Source organism: Macaca fascicularis, chromosome 20 (genome assembly GCF_037993035.2).
Source record: "Macaca fascicularis isolate 582-1 chromosome 20, T2T-MFA8v1.1".
NCBI classification, from domain to species: Eukaryota; Metazoa; Chordata; class Mammalia; order Primates; family Cercopithecidae; genus Macaca; species Macaca fascicularis.
This window is the reverse complement of record NC_088394.1, coordinates 2,829,492-2,857,120: the sequence shown is the minus strand read 5'-3', so window position 1 is coordinate 2,857,120 and position 27,629 is coordinate 2,829,492. Positions and strand designations below refer to the sequence as shown.

General features: G+C 61.5%; 2 protein-coding genes across 34 annotated transcripts in view; one reads left to right on the top strand and one right to left on the bottom strand.

Moving 5' to 3' along the window:
- PKD1 (polycystin 1, transient receptor potential channel interacting) overlaps window positions 1-1,555 on the top strand; it is a 47,789-nt gene extending 46,234 nt beyond the window's left edge. For 8 of the 11 annotated variants that reach the window (XM_045381410.2, XM_045381408.2, XM_045381406.2 and 5 more), the window contains one exon: window positions 83-1,555. In XM_045381410.2, coding sequence (XP_045237345.2) covers window positions 83-550 — 468 coding nt within the window. In that variant the 3' untranslated portion in view covers window positions 551-1,555. The remainder of the gene's footprint in view (window positions 1-82) is intronic. The other 3 variants (XM_074028539.1, XM_074028538.1, XM_045381409.3) reach the window with 1 other exon arrangement.
- The window catches only part of TSC2 (TSC complex subunit 2), a 39,911-nt gene continuing 13,829 nt past the window's right edge, over window positions 1,548-27,629 (bottom strand). For 6 of the 23 annotated variants that reach the window (XM_005590932.5, XM_074028549.1, XM_045381415.3 and 3 more), the window contains 30 exons: window positions 27,188-27,291; window positions 26,734-26,815; window positions 25,351-25,506; window positions 24,153-24,269; window positions 19,319-19,441; window positions 18,331-18,437; window positions 18,014-18,164; window positions 17,575-17,697; window positions 16,961-17,095; window positions 15,547-15,736; window positions 14,367-14,460; window positions 14,096-14,198; window positions 13,673-13,767; window positions 12,498-12,626; window positions 10,955-11,119; window positions 10,707-10,859; window positions 10,466-10,578; window positions 9,757-9,969; window positions 8,386-8,589; window positions 7,687-7,755; window positions 6,345-6,466; window positions 5,445-5,932; window positions 5,138-5,213; window positions 4,841-4,933; window positions 3,800-3,986; window positions 3,307-3,446; window positions 2,261-2,339; window positions 2,096-2,187; window positions 1,911-2,009; window positions 1,548-1,812 (listed from right to left, as the gene is read on the bottom strand). In XM_005590932.5, coding sequence (XP_005590989.3) covers window positions 1,648-1,812; window positions 1,911-2,009; window positions 2,096-2,187; window positions 2,261-2,339; window positions 3,307-3,446; window positions 3,800-3,986; window positions 4,841-4,933; window positions 5,138-5,213; window positions 5,445-5,932; window positions 6,345-6,466; window positions 7,687-7,755; window positions 8,386-8,589; window positions 9,757-9,969; window positions 10,466-10,578; window positions 10,707-10,859; window positions 10,955-11,119; window positions 12,498-12,626; window positions 13,673-13,767; window positions 14,096-14,198; window positions 14,367-14,460; window positions 15,547-15,736; window positions 16,961-17,095; window positions 17,575-17,697; window positions 18,014-18,164; window positions 18,331-18,437; window positions 19,319-19,441; window positions 24,153-24,269; window positions 25,351-25,506; window positions 26,734-26,815; window positions 27,188-27,291 — 4,167 coding nt within the window. In that variant the 3' untranslated portion in view covers window positions 1,548-1,647. The remainder of the gene's footprint in view (window positions 1,813-1,910; window positions 2,010-2,095; window positions 2,188-2,260; window positions 2,340-3,306; window positions 3,447-3,799; window positions 3,987-4,840; window positions 4,934-5,137; window positions 5,214-5,444; window positions 5,933-6,344; window positions 6,467-7,686; window positions 7,756-8,385; window positions 8,590-9,756; window positions 9,970-10,465; window positions 10,579-10,706; window positions 10,860-10,954; window positions 11,120-12,497; window positions 12,627-13,672; window positions 13,768-14,095; window positions 14,199-14,366; window positions 14,461-15,546; window positions 15,737-16,960; window positions 17,096-17,574; window positions 17,698-18,013; window positions 18,165-18,330; window positions 18,438-19,318; window positions 19,442-24,152; window positions 24,270-25,350; window positions 25,507-26,733; window positions 26,816-27,187; window positions 27,292-27,629) is intronic. The other 17 variants (XM_074028540.1, XM_045381418.3, XM_074028542.1 and 14 more) reach the window with 12 other exon arrangements.

Below are 27,629 nucleotides of genomic sequence, written 5' to 3'. Positions count from 1 at the left end.
GGCCCAGTGGGGGGGAGAGGGACACGCCCTGGGCTCTGCCCAGGGTGCAGCCGGACTGACTGAGCCCCTGTGCCGCCCCCAGTTCCGCCACAAAGTCCGCTTTGAAGGGATGGAACCGCTGCCCTCTCGCTCCTCCAGGGGCTCCAAGGTATCCCCGGATGTGCCCCCACCCAGCGCTGGCTCCGATGCGTCGCACCCCTCCACCTCCTCCAGCCAGCTGGATGGGCTGAGCGTGAGCCTGGGCCGGCTGGGGACGAGGAGTGAGCCCGAGCCCTCCCGCCTCCAAGCCGTGTTTGAGGCCCTGCTCACCCAGTTTGACCGACTCAACCAGGCCACAGAGGACGTCTACCAGCTGGAGCAGCAGCTGCACAGCCTGCAAGGCCGCAGGAGCAGCCGGGCCCCCGCCGGACCTTCCCGTGGCCCATCCCCGGGCCTGCGGCCAGCACTGCCCAGCCGCCTGGCCCGGGCCAGTCGAGGTGTGGACCTGGCCACTGGCCCCAGCAGGACACCTCTGTGGGTCAAGAACAAGGTCCACCCCAGCAGCACTTAGGCCCGTTCCCTGGTGGGGATGGGCTGTGGAGTCAGAGTGGACACCGCTCAGTATTACCTTCTGCCACCCTCAAGGCCTCGGGCCAGGCAGAATGGCTGCACGCAGGTTCCCCAGAGAGCAGGCAGGGGTGTCTGCCTGCCTGTGGGCTTCAGCACTTTAAAGAGGCTGTGTGTCCAACCAGGACCCAGGGTCCCCTCCCCAGCTCCCTGGGGGAGGACACAGCAGTATTGGATGTTTTCTAGCCTCTGAGATGCTAATTTATTTGCCCGAGTCCTCAGGTACAGCGGGCTGTGCCCGGCCCCACCCCCTGGGCAGATGTCCCCCATCGCTAAGGCTGCTGGCTTCAGGGAGGGTTAGCCTGCGCCGCCGCCACCCTGCCCCTAAGTTATTACCTCTCGTTCCTACCGTACTCCCCGCATCGTCTCACTGTGTCTCGTGTCAGTAATTTATATGGTGTTAAAATGTATATATTTTTGTACGTCACTATTTTCACTAGGGCTGAGGGGCCTGGCAGCTGAAACTGGGCCCTGCGCCCAGAGCTGGCCTCCCCAACACCTTGGTAGGTGTGGCGGGGCTACAGCAGCCCGGCTGCTGCTTGGATGCGACCATGGCCCTGGGCCAGTGCTGGGGGCACAGCTGTCCCCCAGGCACTCTCATCACCCCAGAGGCTTTGTCATCCTTCTTGCCCTAGGCCAGGTAGCGAGAGAGCAGCGCCCAGGCCTGCTGGCATCGGGTCTGGGCGAGAAGCAGGACGAGGCCTGTCAGAGGACCCCAGGGTGGGTAGAGAAAAAGACTCCCCCGGTGGCTGGCTCCCAGGGTGGAGGAAGGTGAGCGTGTGTGCGCGCGTGTGCTGTGTGGCCCGGGCAGCCCCAGGGCCCTCGGAGTTGGCTGCGCCTGCTTTTGTGTACCAGTTCTGCGGGCACGGCTGCTGCTAGAGCCTCAACCTCCCCCCACCCAACCCCCGCACCAAGCAGACAAAGTCAATAAAAGCGCTGTCTGACTGCAGCCTGTGCCTCTGTCTGTGCATCAGCGCCAGGACTTTATTTCACTGACACAAAATAGCGTCCAGGGCGGGCGCAGCAGGGAGGGCCCCAGCCTCACACGAACTCGGTGAAGTCCTCCACAGAGGAGATGAGGCGCTTCCGCTGGCCCATCTCGTAGCCAGGCGTGGGCTCGGCTGGAGTCTGTGCAGGCCCTTTGGTATGGGATGGGGGGTGCACCAGAGGCAGGCTGGGGTTGGAGTAGGCGGCTTCCTCGCAGATCTGAAGGCAGAGGCAGCTTGGGCAGCAAGTCCAGGAGGCGTGGCACCCGCTCTGCCCACCCGCCCGCCCCACAGCCTGGGCAGCCCCATCTTCCCTACCCGCTGGCGGAGTCTCTTGATGTGGCGGAGCCGGGCAATCCACTTGGAGGGGTAGATGTCGGTGGGGTTGGAGCGGCTGTGGTGCACCTGTGAGGCCATCTAGGGACGTAGGCAGGGGTGAGCTCACTCTCAGGTGGCACTTGGGCCTGTCCCACCAGCTCACGCCTGGACCTGCCCCCACTCACGTTTGCATGCAGGGCCATCTGACGGGCCACAAAAGGCAGGTTGCGGTCAGACACGATCTTGGCCACGCTGGTGTCCACAAGGCCCTCCATGTCTGGGGAGACTTGGTGGTCATGCCAGGCCCAGGGCCCTTGGCGCCACCCTGCCCAGTCCCACCCCAACCCTACCTTTCCTGCACTGCAGGGACACCAGGTTGCACTCATAGTCCAGCGGGGTGATGATCACGTGGACAAAGTTGAACTGGCCCTGCCCGGACAAGAGAAGGGGTCATCCCCGCACACACCGTGTGCTGAGGGCTGCTCTCAGCCACTGCCTGGCTGCACTGCTAGACGCTTGTCGGCCCCATGGGCAGCATCTGCCCCTGAACTTTCCCCTCCGGCAGCGGGGCTGTGTTTGGCCTCCCACAGGCCAAGCCCCCTCCACACCTGGGCCCAGCACCCACATTTGCTGCAGCCACAGCGGGGCACCTCTACTTGCTAGGGCCCCCAAGGTGTCTGCATACGTCCAAATCCGTCTGCCCAGCCATGAAGTGTGCCGTGTACCCCATCTCAGCACCACCACACCCTCCTCAGCTTCTGGGATGTCCCCCATTGATCGTCTTGGCGTCTGGCTGGGCCTGCCTTCGCTATGCTCCTGCTCCTCCTGGACTCTGACTAGCAGCCCCAGGGTTTTGGTTCAGTGGCTGCCTCAGGGTCCTGGGGCCCTTGGAGTGAGGCCTCCAGCCCACCTGCCCTGCCTGGGCCATGCCAGCTCTCCCTGCCACGCTGGGGCTCACCGGACAGAGCACCCAGGACATGCTCTGTGACACTGGCCGACCCAGCCCACCTCCAGAAGAGGCTGATGCTGGTTGCTGCCTAGTGGTGCGTGGCGGTAACCAAGCGAGTGGCCTGACAGCTGCCACTGGGGAGACTGGGGGCCCAAGGGCCGCGCCGGGTAGACAGGAAGCACCAACTATACTGTGCCCACCCAGCACACCCAGTCTGCACTTGCCAGTTACTCCTGACAAAACCCCAGCAGCAGGGGCCACAGGCTCCCTGGCACAGATGATGCAACTCAGGCTCAGGGCTTGAAGCTCATGCCCATGGGGCCCTGAGCACTGCGGCCTCTCCTCATACTCCTCGTGACCAAAGCTCAGGGAGGACCCCCCACCAACCCAGGACACAGTAGCGCGCACCTGCCTGGGACCCAGCCCCACTGACAGCCCCTCACTCACCTTGATGGTGCCGAGCTTGAAGTCCTCGCCAGAGTCATTGTAGACAATGGACACGAAATCGTTGCCCAGGTGGCGCTTCTTGTCGCAACGATGCTTGTCCACGTCCTTGGTGGGCATCAGGGTGGCGATGTGGAAGACGGCTGCAGGTGAGCAGAGCCAGATGGGTTTGTGGGGCCAGTGCTGAGGCCCTTTGTGCCTTGCACCGGGGCACCTCCTGATTCCTCCAGGGGTTCTGGGGGCCTGCGGGGGCCATGTCCTCTGGTGCCTAGCCAGTGGCCCTCGGCCCTTCCCCAGGGGCAGGGCTTTGGGAAGCAAAGCCACCAGCCCCATCACTGCCTCCATGCCCATGCTGCTGAGCTCGGACCCTGAAGCGTGGGGAGCTGGAGCGGGTGGGGATGCCGGGGCCATGTCCCGAGGCGTGGGGCAACAGGACCAGATGGGAGCTGTGCCCCGAGGCGTGGGGCAGCAGGAGTGGGTGGGGGTCAGGCCACACCTTGCATGATGTCGTCGTGCCAGCAGTAGGTGAACTGGCCGTCCTCACCACACACGTCCAGGCCGCCCAGGTACACCTTGTCTGGCTGGCAGTCCTTGAGCTCGATGAGCCGGCCCAGGCCCGTCAGGAACTCCGTGTACCTGTAGGAGCCATGCTCATTGGACAGGATGGCGAGCTCACTGTTGCTCTGTGGGGAGAGAGGAGAGGCAAGGTGGCATCACTCCCGGGCCGGGCCCCGCCCCGCAGAGGGTGGGGGTGCCCAGTGGGCTCTGCCGGGAGCCCCACTCTGATCCCTGAGGCAGACGGGACCATTCATTCCAGCAGCCACCCAGGCCAGACACCAGGTGTCATCCTTGACCCCCCCTCTTCCCTCAGCCCTGTGTATGCCTGGCCAGCAAAATCAGGGAGCTCCACCCTCAAAGCACAGCCGGGGCCCTGGCTCCTCAGCAGCCTGCCCCCAGGGGCCTACCGTGCTCCCACAGAGACCGTCACCACCCACCTCCACGAGCCACACAGCAGGAGGGACTCATTGAGACTCGGCTGAGTCAGAAGCAGCCCAGGCCCTGCCCTTTCCCTTGGGATGAAGGTGCAGCCTCTAGGGCACTGAGGCTGCCTACCCTGTCGGCTACTGTGCTCGCCCAGCACAGATGCTCCGGCTGGGCAGGGTGCCCCCGGCCTCTGCACCTGCTGCTGCTGTGCGGGATGCCCCTACCCCTTATGCAGGCTCCCCCGCCCTCTCCCTCACCACTCAGCTGTCAGCTCACTGACCAATAGCACCCTCCCCAGCCCCGCGACCGGTGCCACCCGCCCAGTCCTTCCGACTCCTTGGCATGCCAGGTGCTCACACGCTGACCTGTCACTCGCGTCTGGGTCCTCAGCACTCAGAGCAGCATGTGGCATGGAGCTCAATGAGCACTTCATGCTCTAGGGTACCCAGCAGTGTTGAGCTCCGCGGAGCGTAGGGGGCCCAGACTCCCACCCCCTGCAGGCTGAGGCCCAGCTGGCCCTGTCCAGGCACCTAGGTTCGCCCTGCAGCCTCACCTGGCCTTCTCCCACATACAGGACGGCGATCTTGTGGGTGTCGTATGATGGGATCTGGTCAAGGAGCTGCACCGACCGCTCAAAGGACTGTGACTATGGCACACAGAGCCCTGTCTGAGCCCCAGATGCCTGTCCATGGGAAGCCACCCCACCCAGGCTGGTCACAGCAGGCTGCCACAGGGAGCCGAGGCTAGAGCCCCCTGTAAGCTTGAGCTCTGAGCAGCAGAGCTGGGCCCCCCACCATTCCCCAGAGCCACAAAGCTCCAGCAGACTGCAGGAGAGGGAGGCCACGCCTACCTCATTGGGCAGCAGGATTGGCTTGTTTGACTCGTCGCCAAAGAAAGGCGAATGGTAGAGCTGCAGGAACACGAAACTGCACAGGGAGGAGACAGTGGGCACCCAGGTGAAGGCCTGGCCAGGGCAGCCACAGCCCAGGGAGGAACACAGAACCTGGCCATCTCCCACTCCACCGCCTTCCCAGGGGCTCCAGCCAGCCCTAGGGCACAGGCGAGGACCCTCCCCAGCCTGCTCGGCCTGGGGCAACTGAGGCACCAGGTTCCTGCAGGATGGTATCAGGAGCCCCGCCCGGAAGCAAGAGACCCACCTGGGGTTGATGCCTGGCACTTTCTCTGCATTGGAAGCTGTGGCTCTGCTCTTAAAGGCATCCCTTTCTACCCTCCTGCCCCTGCGTGATGGGGCCGAGTCGGAGATGGTGTAACCGCGGGGCCGGAGGCCACTGGGTGAGCGGGGGGAGCTGGAAGGCAAGGGACCCTCGGGCTGGCCCCGACTGTCTTCGCCCGAGGCTGGCCAGGCAGCACTTTCCCCGTCCAGGATCCCTGACTGTGAACGGGCCTTAACCTCAGGGCTCAGCCGGCCCACGTCAGCCTTGTCCCCAGGGTCCCCGAGGATGTCCTGCAGGGTCTGCAGCTCAGGAGAGGAGCTAGACTTGCTCAGGGGCTGTGAGGGCTGGAAGGAGAGGTCCACAGAGGGCCGGCCACCCTCCGAGGAGACGGCTCGTTCAATGGGGATTCCCCCGGCCACCAGCTCCTCTGCGTGGAATGACTTCTCCTCCTGGCTGGAGGTTGAGGACGACTAGAAAGGACCATCCCAAAGAGAATCCCATCAGGAGGCACCCTCGAGCCTACCTGGGGTTGCCCTGGAGGTGGTGAGAGGCCCTATCTGTCCTCTGTCCCAGAGCCACAGAGCAGCCCAAGCACCAGGCTACGGTCCCCACCCATGAAGCAGCAGCACCACCACCAGCTGTGCCCCACACTGTGCGAGCCGAGGTATCAGCATCCCGAGACCACAGGCTGCCCAGCAGCCAGGGGCCGGCCCAGGTGGACGGCTGGGAAGTGCAGACCGTCTGTGCACAAAGGATGTGGAAGATCATCTCGCCCAAGTTCACAGAGCCAGTTCCCCGGGTGCAGGCCCACCCACGCCGAGCCCTGCCTCCCACAAGGAGACCCCCCAGCTCAGGAGGGTCTAGGCTCTGAGCCACACTCACCCTGCTGTAGGCGTCTGTGCGCCTGTCCACGCCTAGCGCTGCCTCAAAGTCCTCCAATCCTGGGGGCTCCACTGGCACAGGAACCTCGCCAGGACTTCCCTCCTCCATGACCACGGCGGAGTCTGGGAGGACACAGACGGGGCTGCTGGATGTGGGGCTAGGCCAGGCCCTGGCGCTCACAGAAGGCTCTGAGAACCAGCCTTCTGACCAGAGGGACAGCAGCCCTGCGAGCCTCCCCAGGGCTCTGCTTACTGCTGCCATCCACCGAGCGGGCAGGGAAGACACTGGGAGGGCCTGGGTGTAACCCTGACACAGACATGAGCTCCTGGGGGATGGGCAGGCAACCGGCTCTGCCCACCGTAGTCCACCAGCAGCCACCCCTGTGCCTCCAGGTAGGCAGGGGCAAGACACTCTCCGCCCAAGACGGGCCTCGGCTCTAGAAGAGGGGGCACCTGAAACCAGCCCTCCATAACCGAGGAAGGAGGCAGAGACTCCGTGGCGTGGGGAAGTCCCTATTTGCAAACAGACTTGGGAGCCCGCTCCCAAGAGCAGAGGTTCACCCTCCACCTCCAAGCCAGACCAACAGCTGGGGAGAGAGGGTGTGAGGTCTCAAAGCTGTATTTCCTGTGCCAGCGTCAGGCAGAGGGAAAGGGAGTAGAAGCAGCAACAGAGGGACCAACACAGCCCCCAGGAGCCCACACAGCCCTGCACACACACAGTCACACGCCCCAGGGCCCGTCCCACGCAGCCCTTCCGAACTTGCTCCTGTCCGCACGTGGAGACCTGGCAGGGGAGCACCATGCAGGTCACAGCACTCCCTGCCAGGGCCTGGGGGTAACAGGCAGAGGTCAGTCTGCAGGGCCCTTGGTCAACCTGGGACGCGAGGCACACGCAGCCCCATCTGTGGGTTCCAGAGGCCAGGGGAGCCACCAGAGGCCAGGGGAGCCACCAGAGGCCGGGGAGCCACCAGACCAGGGCAAGGCCAGCTCGGCAGGGGCCTGGGGCGGGCTTTCCCCTAAAGAGCCGGCCCCCGTCAGAGTCTGCAGCTCAGTTGATGTCACCATGGAGACTTAGGCCACCCCCCCCCCTCGGGCCTGAAGCTGGGCGTGCTTGCACAGCGCAGAGACGGGGCTCAGCCACAAAGGGATCGAGTCAAGGGGATCCCACTGGCTAAGCCAAGGCGTTCTGCACAGACGTCCTCATGCGAGTCGGGACCTGCTCCCCAGGGCAATGGAGGCCAGACGGACCATGGGGGCGGGCGGATGAGGCGATGAGCACAGCATCTATGAGGCAGAGTGGCGCTCTGCAGCGAACCGCTTCCCTTCGAGAGGCGCGCCAATACCTGCCCAGGAAACGCTCCTGTGCAGCTGTCCTTGGCAGCTGGACTGGTACAGGGAGGAGAAAGAGGCCACTGCAAGGGAAGGCCGTGCGCGGCCACGTCAGCAGGAGGAGGGCTACACACAGGTCGAGCAGAGAGCACAGGCCCCGTGCCTGCAGAGGAGAGAGGGCAGGGCCAGCGGCCGGCAGGGGCGCGCACGGGGCCCAGAGCTGGAAGCTGCTCGGGCGGACCTGAGGAGGGCTGGGCCTCCTCTTCCCGTGAGTAGACATCCTAGGCTGCTAAGTGCCATCTGCAGCCACAGAGAAGGGCCAGAGGGTCTGGCGAGAAGCACGGTGCCGAGTGGGGTGGGGGCCGAGAGTGTGCAGGCGGGCCTAGGTGTCCAAACCCAGGCCCAGGCAGGGAGGGAGGCTGCCGCGGAGCCTCCTGGAGCTTGCAGTGCTGGACTCCCCACGGAGGGTGCTGGGCAAAGGCTCCACAGGGCCCCTACTGCTTTTGACACTGCCAGCTCCAGTTTCCTGAGAGGGCAGGCACCTCCCATAGGCCAGCCTTCTCCCAGACACCAGAGGATGACTGTGCTGAGGCAGGCCAGGGGCCACCCCCAGCCGTGTAGGTGCCCTCAGCGGAGAGCAGCCATGTTGCCGTCACCAGGAGCACCAGGCCAGTGGGAGCAGAGCCCATGCTAAGGCCCGCCATGCCACCCACCTGTGTTGGAGCGAGGCAGAGGAGGGGGTTTGGCCGTGCTGGCTGCTGGCACCGACAGCGACTTGTACAGGGCTGTGTCCCGGTGCTCCTTGAAGCGCTCAGCTGCCATGAGGGCGTTGGACAGCTCCTGCAGGGGCATGTTGTTGATGTCCGAGGAGAAAGGGCTGAGCGGGTTCTCCAGGCTCATCAGCCAGCTGGTGTTCCCTGCAGAGGCGGCAGCACCTTTGGCCTGAGGCCAGCGCCGCCCCATGCCCATCCCTGGCCCCCGGGAGGCCTCCTGGCTGGGCCCTGGTTTTGCCCTGATGCTCCCTCCCACGATCCTCAGGACCACAATGTCAGAGCCAGCGCTGGCGGCCACCACCCTGCCGCCCCCATCAGCTCCGGTCCCGAGGCCAGGCTCGGCCAAGCCTGGGGAGGCACCTGTGAGCGGCAGCCTCCAGCCCACAGCCTCACAGTCCGGACCCAAGGCCTCCAGGAGGGCCGGAACCCCACTCCTCGCACTCCTCAGCCACACCCAGGCGGCCCTGGGCTCTGGGCCTCTGCACAGGCCTCCCTCTGCCTCTGGGAAGAGGCTGAGCTGTGCCCCCCATGTTGGTGTGCTTTAATCCCAACCCCAGGAACTCGGAACAGGACTGTCTCTGGACACTGGGTTTCAGAGGAAAGGTAATTAAGGCTAACAAGGCACCAGAGTGGACCAAGCCACGGCTGGTCTCCTCCTAAGATTAACACGCAGACACCCAGGAAAGAGCCTGTGAGGACACAGGGGAAAAGCCGCTGCAGGCCAAGGACTGAGGCCTCCGAGAAGCAGCTCCTGCCAAGCAGCACCTGGATCTCAGACTTCCAGCCTCCAGGCGCGGAGGGCGACTCTCTGCCGTGGAAGCCACTTGGTTCACTACAGGTCCCTGCCCCACCTCGGCCACCTGGATCGCCCCTCGCAGCTCACCTCTGGAGACTTAAAAGTACCCCCAAATGGCCAGGACGGTGGCTCACGCCTGTAATCCCAGCACTGTGGGAGGCCGAGGCAGGCTGATCACGAGGTCAGGGGATCGAGACCATCCTGGCTAACACGGTGAAACCCCGTCTCTACTAGAAATACAAAACAATTGGCCAGGCGAGGTGGCGGCGCCTGTAGTCCCAGCTACTGGGGAGGCTGAGGCAGGAGAATCGTGTGAACCCGGGAGGCGGAGCTTGCAGTGAGCCGAGATCGCGCCACCGCACTCCAGCCTGGACGACAGAGCGACACTCTGTTCGGGGGGGAGAAAAAGTTACCCCCAAATACCCCAAGACGGCCAAGTCTGCAATCGCCCGTGTGTCCACAGCTCTGTGGGTGACTGGCAGAGGGACGGGGCCCAGGCCAGCCCTGCCCAGTACCTGTGGGCCTCCGGACCAGGATCTCCGCCCAGCCCTGGGTCAGCAGGGGCACGTAGGCGGCCAGGTTCGTCTTCTCCTGCACAGGAAGCCGGGCGCCGGCCGAGGCCTTCTCAGGCTTCGCGGCTGGTGCAGTCTGTGGTCCTGGAGAAGCGGCACTGCCCGGGAACTGGGAGGCCGGCACATCCAGGGCGCCAACTCGAAGACCATGGCCCCCTGAAGAGGAGGGCGGAGGACTGGTGAGCACCACCTACCTGATGCAAAACCACCAGCCTAAAGCTCAGTGCTCCCCCGGGCCTGGCAGGCTGGTGCCACAGGGAGCCAGAGAGGGTGGCAGCTCTGCCCTCGAAGCACAGCCCACCACAGCACTGGCCTCAGTGGACCCCGGGCCACAGGGAGGGACCCAGAACCTGCCCTGCAGTCAGACCATGGCTCCCTGGAGCAGAGGCGGCTCCAGGACTGAGCCGGGCTAAAGACCCACAGGAAACACCGGCTCCCAGAACAGGCCCCTCTGCAGCGAGCGGGCCGCACTCCGCCACTCCACGGCTGTGGGCTAAGCTGTGGAGGCCTCACCCCGAGTCAGGATGTGGGCCAGGCCTGAAGCCAGCCACCCCGGCCTCTGGGCTCAGGGGCCTTCCTGAACACTGGGACCAGCAGCAGCCACTGAGGGAGCCCTGGTGCCTGTGTGGGAGTGGCTGGGGCCAAGGCTCACCTGACATAGAACGGACCCGGTCCCGGGCCCCACGGGACACCTGCTGCCCAGCCTGGGACTCCAGCTTGGCTGGCGCCTCCTTCGTCTGTCTCACATTCATGCCGGGGCTGGAGCTAAGAAGAGAATCCCATGCACAGGGTGGACTCAGTCCCCAGGTTGGCACGAGGGTGCCTCGTGGGCATGGGCTTGGGACAGCCAGTGTCGAGGCTGGCAGGCATGGAGAGAAGGAAGGTGCAGTCACCTCGACTCCGGGCCGGACTGCAGCTCCCCCGAGTCCAGGCCTAGTAACGACCGGGTCCCGGTTCCCACACTCGTCGTCACAGTGACAAGCTTGTTCCCAACCAGCCAGGTTTTGGTCCTGCCACCCGCCAGGAGGAACTCGCCCACAGGAGACCTAGAAGACAGGGAGCGTGAAACCCAGCTCGCCCGTGGAGCTCCCGCATGCCTCGGCTCCCGAAGGCCCGCCCAGCCCTGGGGTGCTGCCTGCACCTCTTCGGGACAGCCGTGAAGTTGGAGAAGACGTATCGGGCCATCATGTCCAGACAGGTTTCCGTGAGCTCCAGATGGAGGCTTTTCAGGCTATCGTCAGCCTGGGCCACGGAGTTCTCGTCTGCAGACCCCAGGCTGGCACTGGTGAGGGACGTCTGTATCCTGCTGGAGGGAGAGGCCGCAACCGGGGTCAGGGTGCCAGGCAGGGCGGGCCGAGCCGCCTATCACCAAGGGATCAAAGCTCAATGCATGCACGGCCGAGGAACTCGCTCGGAAAGAACCCAACAGGGTGTGGGCGGCCCAGCGAGCCTCGGCTTGAGCATCACGTGGACCACATCACCCCAGAGAACGGGGAGACGCCGCGGGGGGAAGACCAGGCCCATTGGTCAGAGCAGACTCAGGAGGCTAGAGAGACAGACACCCCCTCACCAAAGCCCACGGGAGCACTAGGTGACGGCCTCATGGCGAAACAGTGTAGTCATGCAGAGAGGCGGAGGCCACGCAGATAGGCCCACGTTGCATTCTGCCCGCAGGCTGCCTCCGGCGAGCACACAGAGGTCTGGGATCCCCGCGTGGCCTTTCACCCTCACTCCCAGGCAGGCAAGCGGCTGCCGGGGCTCCACAGCCAGTGACCAGTCACACTAAGTGACAGGCAAGCGGCTGCCGGGGCTCCACAGCCAGTGACCAGTCACACTAACTGACGGGGAAAAGGCTTCCGTGGGGTTCATTCTGATACACATTTCATAGCCCCTAGGCAATATTTTGCTCATGATACAGAAGGTGCTAGAAAACGGCTTTAAGCTTCACCGAGCACCCCTACCACCCCAAGCCCTGGCCAAGTCCCGCACAGCAGAGGCCGGCCTGAGGCAAGGAGGTGGATGGACTCAGGGCTGTGGGACCCCTTGGGCTGCAACGGGCTTCCAGGAGGAGACAGATATCCCCTCTGCCAGTGCCAGCAGCGGTGACCCCCAGGCAGGAGACAGCCGAGAGCCCGAGAGCCCATATTTGCACGCAGACACCGCAGGGAGAACTGACTGAAGCCGTGGCCTGGGGCCCAGGCCCACGCCCTGGAGGATCCTGGCCCCCACCCAGACCCTCCCAGGCTGGCCCCACCCCAGCACCCTCCCCAAATGCCCCTTATTCCCTTTCAGCTACAACAAAAAATAAACCCTGTTGAGAAGAGAGCCCAAGGAAAAACGTCCGTTCTAGAGAATACGAAAAGGCCAAAACCAGGAGTGGTGTCTCCCCCAACCAGCACTGCGGCCCTCGGGGACAGCCTGTGGAGGCCGCTGCCCGGCACGCCTGGCTGTCTCCGAGCGGCACCCTGAAGGGGCCTAGGAATGCGTGCAGCCAGCCCGTGCTCATACGGGGCCTGGGGACAGAATGCAACCCTTCCACCCCTCGTCACCAGCTCCCCCTGGGCTGGCCAGGGAGGACACGGGCAGACGACGAGGTCATGCAAGCAGCCCCATGCACTGCCACCCAGGTGCTCACGGGGCCAAGCTCCAGGGTCCGTGCCCCCCACCCAACACAGTCCCGCTACCTGCGGACCACATGTTCAGACACACTGATGCTGCGGCACCGGAAGGCCTCGGCTGCAGAGCTCTCCTTGAATTCTTTCACGGGTGGAGAGTTATTCAAGCCTTGTTTGGGGGGTCTGGCTATCCTCAGACTATCGGGTGAGGAAGGAGCCCCAACGCCCCAGAGAGCCCAGCTCCCGGGAGGGGAGAACAAGCCAGTGGAGGGGTGAGGAGGAAAGGTCCCAGGCCACAGGGTCAGGATGGAGAGATCCCGCGGGTGAGATGAGCAAAAGAGCCATGCCAAAGGGCAGTTAGCGGGGAAGAGACAGAAAACAAAAATGCATGATAATACATCTGGTAAACATGACTGAGGAAAAGTAAGGCTTCACGCATGACACCAAAACAAACATCAGTGCAAATTAAACGTGTGTGGGCCACCCCCACGGCAGATTCCAGGCTGTGCTGGCCAGGCGATCCCACCACCCGCGGAAGGCAGACACCGCCCAGCTCTGACCGAGGAGGCACGGAGGCCTCAGTGGCCAGGCCCTGAAGGTCACTAGGAAAAGAAACCAAGACCCCAGAAAGGAGTCTCTGGCTGAAATGGCCGAGCTTGACCCCGAGCCCCCAGGGGCTCCAGAGAACAGCTTCCGAGCTGAGGTCACGCTGGAAAATGCCGTATTCCCATCTAGGGAAAGCCAAAATAGCTTGGGCAGGAAGGTGGGGGACGGGAGGAGAAAGCCGTTCAAATGAAATGCAAACAAGAACACAGAGGCCAGCTCAGCTCTTTGCGATCTGGCAAGGCGGCAGTGATGGTGAAGCAGAGTCCCTGGCTGGCGGCAGGCTGGGGGCTGCAGAGGAAGGGGGAGCCCCAGACAAGGCCGGGCTCCTTCAAGGGGCTCAGGCGCCTACAGCTTGCACCCTATTCCCCAACTCCACAAGTAGGTGCGTGTGGCACAAGCAGCCAGGACCCAGGCCATGGTGCTACCGTGCTGCAGGCCACCATGGCCAACCTGGTGAGGGGCTGAGGGGTGTTAGTGGCCCTTGCAGGTCCTGCCCTGCCTCACATACTCCAGGGCACCTTGGCCCCCAGCCGCAGGACCCGTTTCCACTCACTGACCTGGAGGCACCGTCAGCCAGGCCACAGCCCCACGTCCTTCCCCGCCCACACCGATGCCAGGCACACCCCTGCAGGCCGTACCTCTTGGGCCTCTCGTTGAGACTAGTACTCCGGGCCCTGAAGCTGTCCTTCTCGGGGGTGTCATCAAAAGACAAGAGGACATTGGACCGCAGGCCCTGGCAGAATGAGCAGGCCCGGACAGTGAGGGGTGGCAATGGGGGGTGGAGGCCCAGCCCTCAACAGGCCTGCCGGGTGCCCCCTGGCCGGGGACAAGCTGCTCGCTGAGGGCAAGGCAGCAGCACCAGCTCCCACCCCTCCATGCCCACCATGCATCAAACCCCTTCAGGCTGCCCAGCAGAGCCCCCAGCGCCATAGGCACCGCCCCAAACACCCTCCCACTGCCCTCTGCCTGCCCGTCATCACTCTGCCCTAGCCATGGACAGCCAAGGGCAAAGCAAGCCCTGGCCTGTCAAGGGACACAGCCTTCGCCGGCCCTGCGCCTACCTTAGTGATGAAAGGGACAAAATCCTTCCGGAAGGGCAGGCGGCACCTGATAAACCACATGGCTATGACGTGATGGGCCAGACACACGATGTACTGATTAAACCTGAGACGAGAAGGGGGCTGGCACTCCATCCTGGCACCAGGGAAACGTCCCCAGGGCATGAAGTGCAAAAAGCAGAGGCGCTCAGGCCTTGGGCACCAAGGCTGCCAGGGCTTTCTGCTGCAAGGCCTGGCCAGGGCTGGAGGCACGGGACCTGGGGCGGCCACTCACTTGGAGGGGTTGGTGTACGGCAGCGAGATGGCGAACACACTGGCATACTGCTCCGCGGCGAAGTTCCTGTAGAGCTGCGGCAGCCTGGCCAGAGCTGCAGTAACAAAGACAGTGGTCAGGGGAGCCGGGGTCCCGTGCAGGGCCTCTAAAGGCCAACAGGCTGCTCTGCCCACGACAGCAACGGGGTGCTGCAGAGGAGGGAAGGCCACAGTCACACGGACGGGGCTTTCCCGACCCTGGCCTCAGCTGTCCGTCCCATGGCCAGCCAACCACGGCTCCCAGGCCAATTCCAGCTGTGGCCTGCCATTTGTGTGACCTGTGAGGAAAGCCTTCCACACTTTTTTTTTTTTTTTTTTGAGACGGAATCTTGCTCTGTCGCCCAGGCTGGAGTGCTGGGGCGTGATCTCCGCTCACTGCAAGCTCCGCCTCCCGCGTTCGTGAGATTCTCCTGCCTCAGCCTCCCGAGTAGCTGGAACTAAAGGCACCCGCCACCATGCCCAGCTAATTTTTGTATTTTTAGTACAGACGGGCTTTTGCCAGATTGGCCAGGCTGGTCTCGATTTCCTGACCTCAGGTGATCCACCCACCTCAGCCTCCCAAAGTGCTAGGATTACAGGCATGAGCCATCACGCCCGGCCAGGCTTCTATGCTTCTAAAGGATTATAAACAAAACAGAAAGACTGACAGGACCCGTATGTGGCCCACAAAGTACACACAATCTCCTCTCCAGCCTCTACACAAAGTGCTGGCCCAGGAGTGCCCTTCTGCCATCTAAACATTGAGGGCCCGCCCAGACGCACAAGCGGAAGGGGCAGGCACCTGAGCTCCTGAAGTCAGTCTGGGGGAAGCGAACAAAGCCCCCATGAAGCAATGTGTGCTCTGATGGACAGAGAGGAGGCCCAGAACCAGGGCAGGGCCAAGGCTCAGGGGGAAGAGGCTTCTTCAAGGAGGGGCGTTCACATGGACACTAGAGGGGTGAGAGGAGCCGCCCCTCAAGGCCAGGAGGGAGAGCACTCACAGCAGCCAGGCAGAGACACCCAGGCCCTGAGGCAACAGCAGGTGAGACACTCAGGTTCCCCAAGGAGTCCTGAGAGGGCATCAGAGAAGCCCACACAAGGTATTCCACACAGGGCACAGCCCGAACCTCAGGGGTGCATGTGCAGGCAGGGCGGGGACTCACTGGACAGGAACTCCAGCAGCGGGACGGCCATGCTGGCTGTGGCCGAGATGTGTGTGAGCTTCACCACCAGGACGGGCAGCGCCTTGATCATGATGTCAGGCATCTCCACGCTGCAGATGGACAAGGCTACGACGCACTGGCTGGCACAGCGGTGGATGAGGCCCTGCTCCAGGCAGTAGACCATCTCGCGCTGCAGGAGACAGGGCGTCTCAAGCCCCACCCGCCCGCAGCAGAGGCAACCTCGCCTCCCTCTCACCAACCTCGAGCACTCCACCGGGAGAAGGGCCAAGGCTTAGGAAGTCCCTGAATGCCTATGGGGCAGAGCCACCGGCGCTGAGCTACTCGAGCAGACTCTGCACAGCAGACTGCTCCGGTCAGTTGCATTCCGACACCATCCCACAGGATACAACAGAACCCAGACACACTGGGATCTCATCGCCCGCTCCTGGGGTCCTAACAGGCTGGCTCTGTTGCAAGGGGCTGCGCTGCCTGAAGTGGTGAGACCGCCAGATCCCACACCAACCCTGGGCAGTGTCTTCCATGAGGACAGCAGAAGATGAGCGGCACTCAGGCAGAGCCTGGGGCCAGACGGCCTGCCAGGCAGTGTCCCGGGAACAGCTTCCGTTTCCCAAAGCCGGCCTCAGCCCTCAGATACACTATGGGCCAGTAAGGCCTCAGAACCTGCAGCCCAGCAAGGCTGGCTATGCTTTGGGACAAGACCTGTGAGGACCTGGGGAGCCTCTCAGAGGGGCTGAAGTGGCCCAGTATGGTGGGGCTGAGCCTGAGGGGTGGGAACTCGACATCACCTCCCCACAGGGCCTCCGTCAGGAGCTGAGGCCTGGGGCACAGACGGGCCGAGTCTCAGCTCCTGGCGGGCATGGCCCTGAGTGGGAGCCAGAATCTCTAGGATACCAGCTCCTCATCCCGGAGGGCCACGTCAAAGAGAGGTGTGGAGGAATGCGACTGGGACGGGGGACCTGAGGCAGATCGCGGGTGAAGGCACAGTGCCTCTGTGAGTTTCCAGCACCTGATGGTGGGTGTGGAGAGAGGCAGAAGCCAAGGCCTCTGGCCTGCCCGCCCTGTGCCTCAGAACCAGCCCCGCTCCACCCAACGGCATGGCCACCTGCCCCATGGGACAGCAGGGACAGGCCAGGCAGCACTCCGCAGGGAGCAGAAACACTGCCGGGGTGGACGGGGACACCGGAAGGGCTCCCAGGCCTGAGAGAGCTAGAAGCACCGGGGGAATCGGATGCCCCCACGCTGGGCACCTGGCAGCCACCCGGGGAAGCAGAGCCAGCTCACTCACCCCTGGCCTGGCAGAAACCCATTTATGAGAACAATGTGGGGCCTACCTGGTCCAAGTCCTGGAATCCCAGGCCCCACCAAGCTGGCCTGTCCTGCTGTGACCTCCTACCTGTTTGGTTTTGTCCAGGTAGTTATGGTAAGAGATTAATGCCGTCAGCACTGGAACCACAGCCAGGTGCAGGTCAGTTCTGGAGAAGCCTTCCGGGGCTCCTCGGAGCCGCTCCAGTGTCTTTGGGCCTGAAAGCTGACGATCAAATCCAGGCATGAAACCCCTCCCCAGCAGCCAGGTCATGGGGTAGCCAGAGGGGCCGGGGAGGCCCTGGGAACGCAGGCCCAGGAAAGGGGGCCAAGGGGTTGGGGAGCCTTCCTGCCTCCCTCCTAGGAAGGGTCTCCCTTTCAGAGTGGTGGGAGTGTCTGCCAAGGAACACACCAGGAATGTGATGTGAACAGCATGGGAGCCCCGCTCAGGAAAAGGACGAGAGGCATTCACACTCAGTGACATGCCCTTGGCTAGGGACCTCTGACGTCGGTCCCAAAAGCTGCGAGTAGGGGCAGGGGTCCCTCCACCCTGCCAAAGGCACAATCTGCTTGAGAGTGCAGCTGCGTCTGAGGGAAATGGAGCCCCAGCCCGGAGGGTCTCACTTGCTCTGCCCAGAGGCTCGCAGTCTTTTCCGGAAGAATCCCACCGCGTCCCCCACCCCAACCCCAGGCCGGCCACGCTACCATGGAGCAGAGAGCAGAGCACAGCTGGTCCACACTGCAAGGGGAGGTAAAGATGAGTACTTTGTAGCGCAGGGACTCAGGCAGCCTGCCCAGAACCAGCTTCAGCACCTTCCAGTCAGACTCCTACAAGGAGAGGCGGCGTCAGGACAGGGCCTTCCGGACCCTGGAGACAGAGGTGGAAGCCTAGCATCTGAGGCTCTGCTTGTGGCTGGACAGCAGCAAGGGCCCGGGAGCCCCGTTCTCAGCCAGGGGGAGCCTGCCCAGCACAGGCCTGTGTCCCTGCAGCTGCTCAGCGAAGGGGGAAGGCTCAGCTCTGAGGGACGGTTGCCCTCCACGGGCCAGGCAGGGAGGGAGGCCTAGCAGGCAGGTAGCAGCTCCCCGTCCTCCTGGCCCAACGTGGGACGGATAGTCCTTGCCTGGCCCCACTCACCCCACTCACCTGCTTCAAGCACTGCAGCAGGACGCGGAAGAGCAGGGAGTAGGGCAGGGAGCCCAGCCGCACAGCCGGGCCTGCAGGCGCCGGGCCAGGTGGCCCTGTGGGAGGAGAAAGGGGGCCGCTGGCCTTCTTCTCAGAGCCTCTCTCCGGCTCCCTGCAGAAGCAAGAGAAGCAGCTGAGGCCAAGTCCCCACAGAAGGAACAGAGCGGACTCGGTTCCTCCCAACCCTGGGACGTCCCTCAGACACGCGCCCAGCTGCCACCACGGCCCCAGCGCCTGACGCCCTGAGCCTCATGGGCTGTGGGGGAGGTCCCGCGTACATGTAGTCGCAGACGCAGTAGGGGCTGAACCGCACGACCCCATCCTTGTTGGGCAGGCCGAGGCGGTGCAGTGAGTCGGCCCGCAGCAGCAACAGGAAGTCAAAGGCCTGTCAGGGAGAGGACAGGGAAATCCAGAGCCAGGCTCATGCAGGCCCAGGAGAGGCGGCGCCCCACCTGCTCGGACCCACGTCCCGCACCACACGGCACTCAGAAAAGGCCACCTGCTGATGTGCACACACCCACATCCCAACACAGACACAGGCTCTGTCCTGGTGACACTGGAGGCCCAGCACCCACAGCCTCTTCCCTCCCTGCTTGCCTCAGAGCTCACAGAGCCTGATGTCCCCACCACCACAGCTGGGCCCGCCTGGGATGGAGGGGATGGGCGCCTTGCTCCTCTGGCAGCACCACACGCCCTCAACTGCCAGAAAGCGGAGCTCAGCTTCCAGCCCTGCCACTTCTTCCACTCACAGGCTGAACAGGACTCTGAGGTCATGGGGTGGCCCCAGAGAGCACCTGCTGTAGGAGGGAGGGTTCCCATCCCAGTCACCTCTGCTCAGCCTGGTGCCAACATCCATAGGACAAACCCAGCGCAGCTCCTCCAGCCCTGCTCTGCCCAGCCCTGCCCTCCCAGCCCTGCCCCGTGCTGCCCACCTGCCCAGCCCTCTGCTGCACGTCCTTCACAAATTCTGCAGCATCAGGAGCGTCAGGGCCATGCACTGCCCCGGAAGTCGCCGTGCTTCCTTTTCTCTGCCCCAACCTATGCCACCGTGCGGCTTAGAGTGACAAGCCACAGATGCGTGGACTGCAGGCAGAGGGAAGGACACCAGGGCTGGGGAGGCTGCGGCCACAGTGGGTGCAGAGGAGGGACGGTCAGCTGAGGCCCCATCCTGGGGCTGTCCGTGCAGCTTCCATGAACTGCAACTGCTGAAATGGGGACACCTGGCTGGGCCCCCAGGAACAGGCTGCCCACCGCAGGCCACCGTACCTGCAGCCGGATGCTGCTGGCGATTGGCAGGGTGTAGCTGTGCTTGTAGTGGAGCTGAATGTGGCTGACCAGCATCTCATAAACGCGCGTGGCATGGCTCGCAGGCAGGGTGTACAGCTTAGTCTGCAGAGAGAGGACGCAGCTCACCACGGCGCAGGGGCTGAAAACGCAGCCTAAGACAGCACCTTGTCCGGGGGCGGGGCCAGGACGGCCTGTCTAGAGCGCGCACTTGAAAACACCTGACCCCCGGCCGGGCGCGGTGGCTCACGCCTGTAATCCCAGCACTTTGGGAGGCCGAGGCGGGCGGATCACAAGGTCAGGAGATCGAGACCACGGTGAAACCCCGTCTCTACTAAAAATACAAAAAATTAGCCGGGCGCGGTGGCGGGCGCCTGTAGTCCCAGCTACTCCGGAGGCTGAGGCAGGAGAATGGCGTAAACCCAGGAGGCGGAGCTTGCAGTGAGCCGAGATCACGCCACTGCACTCCAGCCTGGGCGACAGCGAGACTCCGTCTCAAAAAACAAAAACAACAACAACAAAAAAAAGATGATTAAATGATTAACAGTTTCTCCTTATCTCAAAATATTACAACATAAAAGCAATATCTCTGCCTTGGAGAAAAAAGAGGTGGAGGTGGGGGTTCACACAGTGCCTGGCACCCCCTACTCCAGGAAGGCCACACGGGACCAAAAGCAGGTGCTGCCCTGCTGGGCCCACTGGGCAGGCAGGAAAAGGGGAATCAAACTTGTCACCGTGTCCATTCTGCAAACTCTGACCCTTGAACAGCATGAGGCTGGCCTCAGTGATCACTTATATGCCAATTTTCTTCCACCTCTCCCATCCAAGAGAGCAAGACCATGCATCTCCTCCCCTTCCTCCTCAGCCCCTCCACATGAGGATGACAAGAATGAAGACCATGGTGATGAGCCACTTCCACGTAAAGAACAGGAAATGTATTTTGCTTATGATTTTTTTCTTTTTCTGAGACGCAGTCTTGCTCTGTCGCCCAGGCTGGAGTGCAGTGGTGTGATCTCAGCTCACTGCAACCTCCACCTCCCGGGTTCAAGCGATTCCCCCGCCTCAGCCTCCCAAGCAGCCGGGATTACAGGTGTGCGCCAGCACGTCCAGCTAATTTTTGTATTTTTAGTAGAGACAGGGTTTCACCATGTTGGTCAGGCTGGTCTCGAACTCCTGACCTCGTGATCTGCCTGCCTTGGCCTCCCAAAGTGCTGGGATTACAGGTGTGAGCCACAACGCCCAGCATCTTAATAGCATTTGCTTTTCTCTAGCTTACTTCACTGTAAAAACACAGAATATAACACATAAAACATACAAACTGCAAGTTAATCAACTGTTATTGGCAAGGCTTCTAGTCAACAGGGGGCTGTTGGTAAAGTTTCTGGGGAGTCAAAAGTTAGATGGGGATTTTCACCTGCACAGGGGCCAGCACCCCCAGCTCCATACTGTTCAACAGTCATCTGTGTTACTTTTCAATAACAAAAGAAATGAAAACAGGCCAGGCACGATGGCTCACGCCTATAATCCCAACACTTTGGGAGTCTGGATTGGGTGGATTACTTGAGGTCAGGAGTTCGAGACCAGCCTGGCCAACATGGTGAAACCCCGTCTCCACTAAAAATACAAAAATTAGCTGGGTGTGGTAGCAGGTACCTGTAGTCCCAGCTACTTGGGAGGCCGAGGCAGGAGAATCGCTTAAATCCGGGAAGCAGAGGTTGCAGTGAGGTGAGATCGTGCCACTGCACTCCAGTGACGTAGTGGGGAAACTGTCTCAAAAAAATAAATGAAAACAGCCAAAACCAGGACTTTGCCTCAACTAGGAAATATCTCAGTTCTACGGCCCAGACCCTCAGGCCTCCAGGGCTGGAGTTCCAAGTAAGGGCAACAGAACCTTTTTCCTTCCCTCTGCAGAAACAGGGAGGTTCTCAGTTCTTCCAGGCCATAGGCCCCCACGGCCCAGCACACCCCTTCCCAACCAGTCAGTAAAGAGCATGGTGCTCGTGTGGATGAGACACCAAGGAGGTGATGCCTGTTTTTGTTTTGTTTTGTTCTGAGATGTTGCTTCATTCTTCTTGTCCAGGCTGGAGTGCAATGGCATGATCTGGGCTCACCGCAACCTCTGCCTCATGGGTTCAAGTGATTCTCCTGCCTCAGCTTCCCGAGTAGCTGGGATTACAGGCATGTGTCACCATGCCTGGCTAATTTTGTACTTTTAGTAGAGATGGGGTTTCTCCATGCTGGTCAGGCTGGTTTTGAACTCCCAAACTCAGGTGATCCACCCACCTCAGCCTCCCAAAGTGCTGGGATTACGGGCATGAGCCACCGCACCCGGCAGATGCCTGGTTTTTTTTTTGTTTGTTTGTTTGTTTTTGAGATGGAGTCTCGCTCTGTCGCCCAGGCTGGAATGCAGTGGCCGGATCTCAGCTCACTGCAAGCTCCGCCTCCCAGGTTCATGCCATTCTCCTGCCTCAGCCTCCGGAGTAGCTGGGACTACAGGCGCCCGCCACCTCGCCCAGCTAATTTTTTGTATTTTTAGTACAGACAGGGTTTCACCGTGTTAGCCAGGATGGTCTCGATCTCCTGACCTCGTGATACGCCCGCCTCGGCCTCCCAAAGTGCTGGGATTACAGGTGTGAGCTACCGCGCCTGGCCAGATGCCTGGTTTTTAATCAAACACCACGGCCAGGCGTGGCGGCTCACGCCTGAAATCCCAGCACTTTGGGAGGCTATGGTGGGAGAATTGCTTGAGGCCAGGAGGTTGATGCCAGCCTGGGCAACACAGCAAGACCCCAACTCTACCAAAAATGAAAACATCAGCTAGGTGTGTGACGTGTGCCTATGGTCGCAGCTACTTGGGAGGCTGAGGTAGGATGATCACTTCAGCACGGGAGTTCGAAGCTGCAGTGAGCTATGATCACAGCACTGCACCCCAGCCTGGGTGACAGAGTGAGATCTTGTCTCAAAATATGAATAATAAAAAACTAATCACCACTTTAAACTTCCGTGGCAAGAAATAAAAGACCATGACAAATAAACATGATAGGAAATGGTTCTACCATCCAACATCTTATGGATGAGCTTTTGAGCAAACTGATTCACACGTTGTATTTTACACGATACTGACACTGAAAATTACCCCTAAGTGATGCTGTGAGGCTTTGAAAACTAGAGGCAGGCTGGGCGCAGGGGCTCACGCCTGTAATTCCAGCACTATGGGAGGCCGAGGCAGGCGGATCACCTGAGGTCAGGAGTTTGAGACTAGCCTGGCTGGCCGGGCGCGGTGGCTCAAGCCTGTAATCTCAGCACTTTGAGAGGCCGAGACGGGCGGATCACAAGGTCAGGAGATCGAGACCATCCTGGCTAACACGGCGAAACCCCGTCTCTACTAAAAACACAAAAAATTAGCCGGGCGAGGTGGCGGCGCCTGTGGTCCCAGCTACTCGGGAGGCTGAGGCAGGAGAATGGCGGGAACCCGGGAGGCGGAGTTTGCAGTGAGCTGAGATCTGGCCATTGCACTCCAGCCTGGGCGACAGAGCGAGACTCCGTCTCAAAAAAAAAAAAAAAAAAAGAGACTAGCCTGGCCAACATGGTGAAACCCAGTCTCTACTAATAATACAAACAATTGGCTGAGTGTGTTGGCGGGCACCGGTAGTCCCAGATACTCGGGAGGCTGAGGCAGGAGAATTGCCTGAACCCAGCAGGAGAAGGATGCACTGAGCCAAGATCACGCCACTGCACTCCAGCCTGGGCGACAGAGTAAGACTGCATTGAAAAAAAAAAAAGATAAATCAGAACCCTTACATGCTGCTCGAGTGGATGGAAAATGGCACAGCACCAGTGGAAAATAGCCCGGTATCACCTAGAAACATCACATGCAGACTAAACCTAGGGCCCAACAATCCGCTCCCAGGTGCTGACCCAGGCGAAGTGAAAATGCAGGCGGAGCCCTCACAGGAGACGGTTCACAGCAGCACCAACACCGCAGCTGCCAGGTGGACACAAGCCAAATGTCCACCAATGGAGAAGCAAATAGACAAAATGTGCTCCCTCCAGATGATGGACTACTACTCAGCCATGAAAAGGAAGGAAGCACCGACAGCTGCCACAACCTAGATGGGCCTGGACGCATGGCGCTGGGTGGAACAATCCAGCCACAAGACATGAAATTGTTCTACCATCCAACATCTTGTGGATGAATTATGTGTGACTCCACTTCCATGAAATGTTCAGAGTAGGCAAATCCACAGAGACAGGAAACAGCTTGGTGGTACCTGGGGGTAAGGGAGCAACGGGGGATGGGAGCGTGTACTACCGACATGCTCAGGAGGTGCTCAAGCTGACTGTGGGGATGGCTGCAGAGTTCTGTGAATTTACTGAAAACCACTGAATTGTTCACTGTGAACGGGTAAATTGCATGATATGTGAATCAAATCTCAACAAAACACCTGCAAATACTAAACAGACTGCAGGGCGGGAATGGAGGGCCACCCTTACTTGCCAGGTGCTGTGCTGGGTGCCCAGGATGGCACATGGTCCCGGCCCTGACTCAGGAGCACAGAGACAGGCTCTGCTCAGTGCGGAGAACAGGGCCTCTCGCATCCCTGCTGTGACCAGGAGAGGCAAGCAACAGAATCTCTTTCCATCCCTCCACAAGAGCAGGAAGCTTCCGCTGCCTGCCAGGACCACTGCACCCTCAGCAAACCCAGGCAGGGCACGGCTCCCGCTGGGGAAGACTCCAACACAACGCAGATGTAGCTGGTGCACAACAGCTAGCCATGTGCACCCAGGGCGCAGAGGCCTCCTGCAGAACACCCACCTGAAGGATGACCAGAAGCCCCAGGACAGCTGTCTTCACATCCTCCAAGGACGCCGAGTACGCGGCCACATCCCTTTCTTCCAACTCCGGGGGTGGGGAGAGGGAGCGGGCCATCACCTTTAAAGAGAAGGCCAGGACTCACATGCAGGCTCACAGATCTCTGCGGCAACAGCCGTCAGAACACTTTTTTTTTTTTTTTGAGACGGAGTCTCGCTCTGTTGCCCAGGCTGGAGTGTACTGGCCGGATCTCAGCTCACTGCAAGCTCCGCCTCCCGGGTTCATGCCATTCTCCCGCCTGAGCCTCCCGAGTAGCTGGGACTACAGGCGCCCGCCACTTCGCCCGGCTAGTTTTTTGTATTTTTTAGTAGAGACGGGGTTTCACTGTGTTAGCCAGGATGGTCTCGATCTCCTGACCTCGTGATCCGCCCGTCTCGGCCTCCCAAAGTGCTGGGATTACAGGCTTGAGCCAGCGCGCCCGGCCGGAACACTTTCTACCACAAACACCTTCTCTTTTTTTTTTTTTTTGAGACGGAGCCTTGCTCTGTCGCCCAGGTTGAAGTATAGTGGCAGAATCTGGGCTCACTGCAACCTCCACCTCCCAGGTTCAAGCGATTCTCCTGCCTCAGCCTCCCGAGCAGCTGGGATTACAGGCGCCCGCCACCACGCATGGCTAATTTTTGTATTTTTAGTAGAGACGGGATTTCACTACGTTCGCCAGGCTGGTCTTGATCTCCTGACCTCAAGCCATCCACCGGCCTCGGCCTCCCAAAGTGGTGGGATTACAGGCGTGAGCCACTGTGCTCACCCTTCATCTTTATTCCTCAAAAGCAAAGATACCCTTTATATCCTGTGCAAAAACCAAACCTGAAAATCAAAGAGCAAGCTATTGGCTGGGCAGGAAGGACAGCAGGCCAAAGCCCCGGCCCCAGGTCTGGGCTCCAGCACAGGTCCAGGAGGCCCAGACCAGCTGCCCCCGAGTGCGACAGGACACCCAGGTCCAGGACTTTCAGTCGGGACACAAACCCAGCAGTGGCAGGCCCTGCAAAGGCCTCGGGACACCCATCCTGCAGGGAGGGGAGCCTCACCTACGGAGACAGCCGTCCGGTCATTCGAAGAAGGGGACAGAGGAACCAGAGACCATTTCTGCCCATGGAGCTCTGGCACCCTAGCTCCCATCCCTGGGTGCAACGGCTCTCACCTTCTCGATGATGTCCAGCAGACTGTTGAAGTGGTGTGTGTGGCAGCCCTCTGCCAGGTCCACCAGCAACTGGGTGGCCAGCTTTCGGACCTGATGGTCTTTATCCTCGGGGATGTGGGAGAGCTGAGAGATGACCACTGAGTTAATCAGCTCCTCCTGCACAGGCACAAGGGAGGCCAGTGAGCACCAGCCCAGCAAGAGCCACATCTCGTGACACTTCCAATTCCTCAGGAACCAACCCGGAACCAGCGGACATGTCCCTCAGGCCTTCAGGACAGCTGGGCAGGGAGCACAAGCCCCCGCTGAGCGTGACTCAGAGACCCCAGGGCCCTTTCCCAGGGATCCTGTCCAGTTCCTCGTTCAGAAGGCTGGTGAGCACCGCAGGGCGACCCGGCACAGGCACGGGGCCCACGACTCACAAGGAGCAGCCGAGGTGAGGCCCTGCCCTTCACCGTCACAGCTGAGAACCCCTCCCACGTGGTGCTGTGCGTGTGTGTGTGAGGGTGAGTGCGTGTGGTGTATGCATGCGTGGGCGTGGGCGTGTGTGCCTGTGCGTGCATGTGTGAGTGTGCGTGTGTGTGTGCGTGCTGCGCTGGGGACAGCGTGAGTTTTCACAGAAGCAGGTAAAAAGTTCCACAGTGAACAGAGACCAGGACAAGACCAGACCTAATGAGAGAAGTCAGAGGACCCAGAGGAACTTCCGGGAGGCGGCCCTTAGCTCCATCAGATGGGAAGCGGGATTGCAATGCCCAGAAAAGGGCAATTCAAGGAGAGTGGAGGCTGGGGAGAGGAGCAGAGCGGGCAGCTCTCAGGAGGGCAGGACTGCGAGGCTGCAGGGAGGAGTGCGGTGGGAAGGGACAGTCTCGGAGCTAAGCTGCGCCTCCTGGGAAAGGGGTATGGCTGGCAGGCACACAGTCTCTCAAGGTAGGTGGGCCTGGGGCCACAGAGCTCCCAGAGGAGGCAGTGGAGAGGGAGAGCCCGCAGAGGAGACCAGGCAGGGCTGGCGATCAGGCCAGGTGCACAGGGTGAACGTCATGACAGAAACAGAAGACAACGTCCCCACGCGAGACTGATCTAAACAAACTTGAACAGAATTCTTAGGAGGCTCCTGTGTTCGGTGACAACCCGGCCGGAGCTCCCTGACGGCAGGCACTGTGCCTTCCTTGCTACTTGGCCACGTGTCAAGGCCTGGCAGAGGCCCCCAGGGCGAGCAAGCCAGCGAATGAACAGGGGTAAACAGACCACGCTGGGGGCCGCAGAGGGCCCGGTAGGACCGAAGTCCCAGGCAGAGCCCGGCTCTGTGGGAGCATGTACACAATGGAGACCGCCCACCCCATGGAGAAAAAGCCTTGAGCCCCCAGCGCGGCCGCCCTGGACACGTACCTCGTAGAACTGCCTGTTGATGAGCAGCACAAAGGACAGCACATCCAGCACCTTGATGCGCACGGCGCCTCGGGACTCGCTCCTGTGGGACAGCAGCCTGCTGGGGCGGGTGGGGGGTGCCCGGCCACAGCCCCGCACCAGCCCGTCCGCCTGGCACAGGCCAGCCCAATTCTGGGTCCTCCCGCATCCAGGCACACAGGGCACAAAGCTCTGCCTCCCAGGATGCGTCTCTCCAGACCACCCCCCATAGGAGGCAGCCCAGTGGCGTCACGAGAGGACCTTGTCCTGCTGGCCTGGAAGGCAAGCTAGCACCTGCTCACCCAGAGCCGGGGCTCTCCAGAGGCAGAGACAGGGACCCTGCTCGTCGGGCATCCTGAGACCCGGCCCGGGTGGGCCCCAGACAGAGACAGGGCCAGGCTCCAGGTGCCAGGCAAGGCTGCAGAGGACTCCCTACCTGAAGAATCTCTCCATCAGCGCCTGCAGGTTCTGAATCCAGCCGTCCTTGGCCGGGTGAATGGACTGCGCTCTGTAGGAGATCAGGTTCAGGAGGGAGGACTCCTGTCAAAAGAAGAGCTGGTGTTGCCCCTCTGCCCCTCCGCCGCTCGCCTTCTCCACACCAGGCTGCTGACTGAGAGGCCGGGTTGCTGTCAGAGCCCAGCTGCCTCACAGCCTGCAGCCCACAGACACAAAGGCACTCCTGGCAGTGGGGAAGACGTGCGTCCAAACCCATGGAAAAGCCTGGGTCCTAAGCTGAGTGTTCCTGGCAAAACGACTGCAGCCACTTGGGAGCCACAGGACTCCACAGAGCCGGATGGAAGCTTCCTCCACACAGGTGGGAGGAAACTGACGGGTGGGCTGACACCGAGCTTGTTAGCAAACACACGCTCCGCCCGCCA